Here is a 6661-nt window from a genome sequence, read left to right as displayed (position 1 = left end):
GTTTGAACTTGTCGCAAAATGTACTTACCGCCTCTTTCTCTATGCAACTTTGAATTGTCGAGTACTGCACGCCGATGAGTTTGAATTAACGCGTCGTTTTGTTATACTATATAGCAATGATTTTATCGTTCGAATTACCAAGTGCATAAAAATGTATTGATATAGTCCGAAATATAAAGAGATTTTCGAGGGAGCTCGTGATAACTTTGAATTATAGATAGGTTCGAATTATCGCAGGTTTTAATTAACGAGAGCCGACTGTATATATGTATATCAATAGTACTTACGATAGAGCGGTCAGTTTAAATGGTTTCTTTTTTTCAGAATCATGAATGAAACAAACAACAATCATCGCTAATCAATCTGACATGAGATTCAAACATGAAATATCTGAAATATCGACCTACCTGGATGAACTGGGCTGGTTCTCCTTCAAGTTTCCCAGGATAATGCGCATGTGAATGTCGCGTGCAAAATGATTATCGGGCAAGGCAGGCTTGCCGCCACTTGCACCCGCCCTCTCATCATCCACAAAGGCATTCAGTGCCGGCAGCTGACCTGGCGAGCTCAACTCGCTGCTAGGCGAGTGCGTGGGCGTAGCATAGAGCGGCGACATGCACTCCATGTCATACAAATCCGCATCGTTCGTCATGTTGCTCGCTGCAAGGGAGAAATTCGGTTGTTTTAGGTGTTGGAATCGCCCAAGAACATGACATTTAAAAACTCACCCAACTGATGTTCGCTGAGATCGGGCAATACTTGGGAGTGACGCTGATGTGAGACTCCTCCTGACTTGTGGCCCGATGTTGATGCTGCCGACGTTGAGGATGCAGCGCCTCCATGCTTCGAGCTGACCATCGGTGCGTTCTGCACGAAGGGATTATTGCGTGAGCTGAGTTTGCTTTGACGCTGCAATTGCTGTGTGAAGGTGAGGGGCGCTTGCTGCATGTGAAAATGGCAAAGTGAGAAGTTGATGCAGTGTTAATGAGTGACGAAATGAATAAGCGACACGGTTGTCCCTAGCGAATGTCTCACTAATAAGTTAAAATAAGTAAAAGCTGAGGCTATATACATATTTTGAAATGAAAACGTTATTCTTCTAAGTTTCTTCTCAATTTAGCTTTGAACAATAAAAAAAAATAATTTTTTCTCGCATTAAAAGTGCATTGTTACTGACAGCATCCAAAAGTTCGACTGTGATGGACCGCTTGTGTTTACATTTTATTCTATTCTATTCTATCAATTTAAAAGAATTGTCTTTTCCATTTATTTAGCCCCGATTAAAACTAAAAGGTAAGATCGGAAGCAATAATGATGAAAAGGTGGAGGCAGTAAATAAGAACTTACATCATTGCTGCTGCCCGTCGATTGACTAGAAATGACGCTCTTGCGTTTATGCAAGCTGCTCGCATCCGATTGCATGGTGTTTTGGTAGAAGTTGTTGGAGCTGTGCGTCGAGGTGGACGCGTTGAGAGCCTGCAGATTGTTGCCGTTGTGTACGGTGGCTGTGGTGGCCGCCGAGCAAACGGATGAGGCAGAGGCATGAGCCGGATACGGCACGGGTTGCAGTGCGAGGTTTTGGTGCAAGGGTAAAGCGGGTGGCTGGTCAGGTGAGCGCAACATGCAGGGATGGAATTTCGATTCGATGGGATTATTAGCTTCATCTAGAAGGGGTGGAAAAGCCGAGCGATTAATACCGAAGCGAGAAACGGCGCAATTTGTGGAGCTTACTTTTGGTATAGTTTTCGAAGATCTTAAGGATGCTGGTGCGACTCGACTTAGCGGCCAGCTTGATGGGCGTACGACCGCAATGGTCGGACTTGTAGGGATTGGCTCCATACTGAAGCAGCGCGATAACACACTTCTCATGACCCTCTTGTGCGGAAATGCCGAGCGCAGTAGCACCTTGCTTGCAGGCATGATCGGCAACCGTACCAAAGTAGAGTAGAATATTCATGACATCATGGTTGCCCTGCCAGGCGCATGAGTGCAAAGGCGTACGTGCCTCCAGATCCATGGAATTGACGTCTGCATTGCCTATAATTAATAAAATGTCTCGTCAAAAAGCTGAAGTATAATTTAATAATCGTAAAGTCTTCAGTCTTACCCAGAGTGATGAGCAAATTGACCATGTCGACATGTCCTTGCCAGGCAGCCACATGCAAAGTCGTGCGTCCCGAGCTGTCCGGTATATTAACATCCACATTAGTCATGTCCAGCAGGTACTTTACAATATCCAGCTTGTTCTCTAGAGCTAATATGTAGAGGGTAGTGCGCGAGTCCGCATCTTTCGAGTTCACATCGCAACAAAACTTGAGCAGAAACTCTACTGTCTCCAGATGACCTTCGAGACAGGCCAATCGGAAGGCTGTCTTACCATCGTGCGCCTTTTGATCCACAAATGTCGAGTGTATGTCGAGCAGCACCTGCACACAACGCAGTCGACCCTCTTGGGCAGCTAGATGTAGAGCCGTCTGGCCCTCGTTGTCGCACTCGTCTATCTTGGCCCCTGACTCCAGCAACTGCACGCACACCTCATGGAAACCTTCGAAAGCAGCATAGTGCAGTGGCGTCCAGCCTGCATTGTCTCGATGGGTCTCATCGAGGCCGCGATCCAGCAATTGACGAACTGTTTCTACATTTCCCTGCGCGGCAGCAATGCTCAGTACTGTGCGCCCCTCGGAGTCCATGCAGTCGATGCCGCAGCCCCAGAACAACAGTAGCTTCACAACGTTGGCATGGCCAGCCGTACACGCAGCCCAGAGTGGCGTACGACCCATGAAATCGGCCAGATCGGGGTCTGCACCGTGATTCACATTTGCGCCATTATCAAGCAGAATCTCAACAATATCGTAATGTCCCATGTAGGAAGCAGCAATGAGCGAGGTGCGACCTTGTCGGTCTACCGAATTTACATCGGCGCCCGACTCGATAAGTATTTTAAGTATATCTTCGTGGCCACTCCACGCAGCTGCTCGTAACGCTGTGCGTCCTTCCTTGTCGGCAAGATCTATCTTGCACGCGGGTTGCGCGATAAGCAACTTAACTACCTCCGTATGACCACCCCAGGAAGCCGAGCGTAAAGGAGTCCATCCATCCCTATCGGCATGATTAACATCGACACGTTTCATGCGTCCCGTGCCATCGTTACAGGGTTGCGCAAAACTTAGTAAAAGCTTAACAATCTCCAAATGACCATTGCGAGCGGCTATGTTAAGTGCTGTCTGTCCATTATAATCCTCGATCTCTAAATCGATGGGACTCTTGCAGACGTTCAGCGCGCGCTCTAGCAGCTGATGATTGCCATCGTTGGCCAGGATGTGGATGAGTGCCTTGCCCTTGTGAAGTTCAATGTGATTGGAGTCGGATAGCTGATGAAGTGTACTCGAAGCATTTTCATCTTGACTTTCATGATGTGGCTCACTCTTCTCCAAGGGACTAGTGGCGCGTTGAGTTTCCAGAATGCACGATTTCTCACTGGAGAGCAGCAAGTCAGCAAGTTCAAAATCAATGTTCTGCGACTTGTCCGATAGTTCCGGTGACATAAGTGACGATTCGCACGAATTCTGTAAAATATGACAACGATTAATAAATGTTTGTGAGCTTAGTATTCGTAAATTCCACTTACTTGGGTCTCAGCATTGTTGATGCCCGTCTCAATAAGCAGCTTCAGTGTCTTCGCGTCAGTAGGTAAGCTAGGTTTAAAAAAGTCGTACAAGAACTGCGAAAACTCATCGCTCAAGTCATTGGTTAAAAACTTTTCAACCATCGATCGGGTCTTTGCCAGAAAGTTGGGGTCATACTTAAAATCGTGCTCACACGAAGCACAACAATTCAAGTGATTTGTGTAGAAACAGTCGCTGAGATTAACGCGCGATTCCAGCAGAATAAGTATCAAGTCCAGGTCCACATTGCGACTGTTCAAAAAACGCCGTACGCTGTTGGCGCAGAGTGTATCTGCCACAAGCAAATAGTACATAGAGATCATAACATGCCCCTCATTGACATCACAAATGAACTTCTTTGTGGCAAATTTTACATCCACCAGCCAGTCGGAGAAGGAATTGTGAAAGATCTTCAAACGCTGAGCGTTAGAGTCATATGCAAGGATGTTGCGCATTAACTGGAGTCGTTTTTCGAACTCTGCACAGTCAATGGTATAGTTATGGGTGCGTAAGCAGTTGAAGAGAAACAGCTTGTCTACGTAACCAGAGGAGGCAAGAAGGATATTGAGCACAGGTCGTATTTTCATGTACTGCTTCTTGTTAAAGGACTTCTGACAAATGTAAAGGTACAGTCCATTAAGGGTGCATGGAATTAGTTTAATTTCGCGGAAGCTAAAGAAGTTCTCTTTGATGCCATTCAGCACCTTCTCCAAATAAAGAATAGAACCGTTGGATTTAATGTAGAGTTGATGCAATGACTCAATGATCTCCTTGGTCAGCATGATGCTGTCCTTAAAGTCTGAGTTTAGTCGATTTATAATGTACTCCTGCACATCCTTAACCACATGAGACTTACGCAGATCATCCAGCGTGATCTTTTTAAAGCCAGTAAACATTTTGGTAATCTGTTTGGTTTGCTTCTTGGTGGTGCAGACCAGGAAAAGCCACTTGGGAAAGAGGTGAATGTGATTGGAGAGTAGTTCGGCAACGTTGCGACTCTTGTGGTTGGTGGCTGTACCACGTCCACCCTTTAATGTCGTTATTAAGTTTCCCTCGTTTATGTAGTTTTCGTCTATGGAATCGATCAGTAGGAGAAGGGCTGTCTTTGGTGGTGTTAGCTCCAGCAATGGAAATAGGAGAGTCTTCTTGAAGCACTCGTCTGTATTTTTCTCAATGTTATCAACACTTAAGCATTGTAGTATCTCAGGGTTCGAAAGCAATAGCTCATAATAGCCATCAGCGATGACAGTGCGACAACTTTTTGTCTTCGGCAAAGGCGGGGGAAGGGTATTGGTATGGATGCGTGGTTTCTGGCCAGGCGTTGGCGGTAAGGCATCGTGCTTGGGTGAGCTAAGGGCCTGTGTCTCCCGGGGAATGGGTTTTTCCAAACTTAGTTCGGTATCCTCCTGTGATTCGTTGTTACCTATAGCCTCCTTCTTTGCTTCCTCTTCATTCGATGTTTGTTTCTCGGCAAAATCTTTATCAGCCTCGGGTTGATCTTCATTGTCTTTCGTTGCCATTTCGCTTGTAGCCTCGTCCGTCTTGTGCTTTTCTTCGCACGCTTCTTTGTCTTCATCTTCATTGATGGCCGCTTCTATTTCGCTTTTAAGCTGTTCACTAACCATTTCGGCAATATCCTCGCCGCCGCCCTGCTGTATAGCTTGACCATTGGAAGTAATTGCGGTCGTAGTGATCACCTTGGCCGGGAAAGATAGACCGCTGCTGCGTCCTCTTTTGACAGGAATTTTGGATTTGGATTTGCCACTTGGACTACTCTTAGCCGATTGTGAGGGTGTTTCTTTTTCCAGAGCCTGTTTCTGCTCCTTCTCACTACCCTTATCCTTGTCCTGCTCTTCACGCTCCTTATGCCCGCGCTTGGGTGGATGCGTTCCATAGTTGTTAGCCTTATCCAAATTCTCTACCGACTCCTCTACGGTTGCTGCTGGCGCCGGCTCCGATTGCTGTCGTGTTAGACTAGACTTTTGCTTGTTGGATGTCGACGTGCGTCTAGCTTGAAAATTATCGAGCTCTTTCGTATCCAATTCGCTGGCACCCCGCTTTAGCTCTTCGATTAGAAGATCCTCTGCATTCTCGGCCAGCGTTATATTGTGCATGGCCTCGTCCAGCTTAGACTCCTGTTGCTGCACCTCTTCCTGCAAAAATGAGAAGCCCTCATCGATGATTTTCTGGCTCTCATCCTTGTTAATCAGCGACGCATGGCTTAGCAACTGCAGCACAACCTTGCGTATGAAGAGTGATAGGCTGTGACATTCGGGATTCTGGGATTCTATAAGATAGCACGCCAGCAGTTTTCGATTCAGTATGCCTTTTGTGCCGGAATTTCCTTTCATAATAGCCTGGCATATAGAGGTCTTGCCAGAGCCGTTTGATCCCATTACCAAGCAACCATTGTAGCTGGACGTCGAAATGGCGGCTGCTTTGGCACGTGCCGAGACATAGCTGCTACCACTGGCGCCCAGCGCCTCACCTTTAGCAGCTCCTAGGAGTCCCGGCATTGCCTTTTTTCCAGCTGTGCGTTGCTCCAGGCAGAGCGCAATTTTTTTTAGCACCCACTCGCGATGAATGTAAACCGGACTTACAATCCGATTGCTTGCCTGCAAAGGTTGCTCCAAAGGTACCACAAGACCATTTACTTCCTTGTCTAGCGACAACTTTCGCTGCATCATAGCCTCCAAATTTTCATCGGTATCTGCTGCAGCTGGCTGGGATTTACCAACGGCACCCAAGCATTCTATACCATCCTCCTCGGGGGCTGAGCTATTGGCAGTAATTAAGCCATTGTCCCCTCCATTTGCTTGGGCCAGTTCTAGAGGAAAGTTTTGGTGCACCAGATTCGCAAAGTGTTCTTCACGCGCCAGATTCGAAAAGCTGGCATTGGGGCAATCGCGTCCGCCACTTACTTCCAGCTTTTTGTGCAGCTGTGATGTATCCTTGAGAAAGTTCAGTATTCTTCGATCCTCTAACTGCTGATTGGG

At 46.9% G+C, this 6661-nt stretch overlaps 1 protein-coding gene across 1 annotated transcript; it reads right to left on the bottom strand.

The window, feature by feature from the left end:
- Positions 1 to 403: 403 nt before the first annotated feature.
- LOC115630246 (ankyrin repeat domain-containing protein 50-like) lies at positions 404 to 6658 on the bottom strand (the record flags this gene model as incomplete). Its single annotated transcript, XM_030526789.1, has 7 exons — positions 404 to 660; positions 729 to 942; positions 1348 to 1664; positions 1732 to 2037; positions 2108 to 3566; positions 3629 to 5189; positions 5226 to 6658. Coding segments are annotated over 7 exons (5547 nt in total), but the record flags the coding sequence as incomplete, so codon positions are not given.
- Between the last annotated feature and the right edge of the window lie 3 nt (positions 6659 to 6661).

Source organism: Scaptodrosophila lebanonensis, unplaced genomic scaffold, assembly GCF_003285725.1.
Source record: "Scaptodrosophila lebanonensis strain 11010-0011.00,11010-0021.00 unplaced genomic scaffold, SlebRS2 tig00000393-arrow-arrow-pilon, whole genome shotgun sequence".
Classification (NCBI taxonomy): Eukaryota; Metazoa; Arthropoda; class Insecta; order Diptera; family Drosophilidae; genus Scaptodrosophila; species Scaptodrosophila lebanonensis.
Note: the sequence above shows the minus strand (reverse complement) of the source record. Positions and strands in the feature narration are given on the sequence as shown.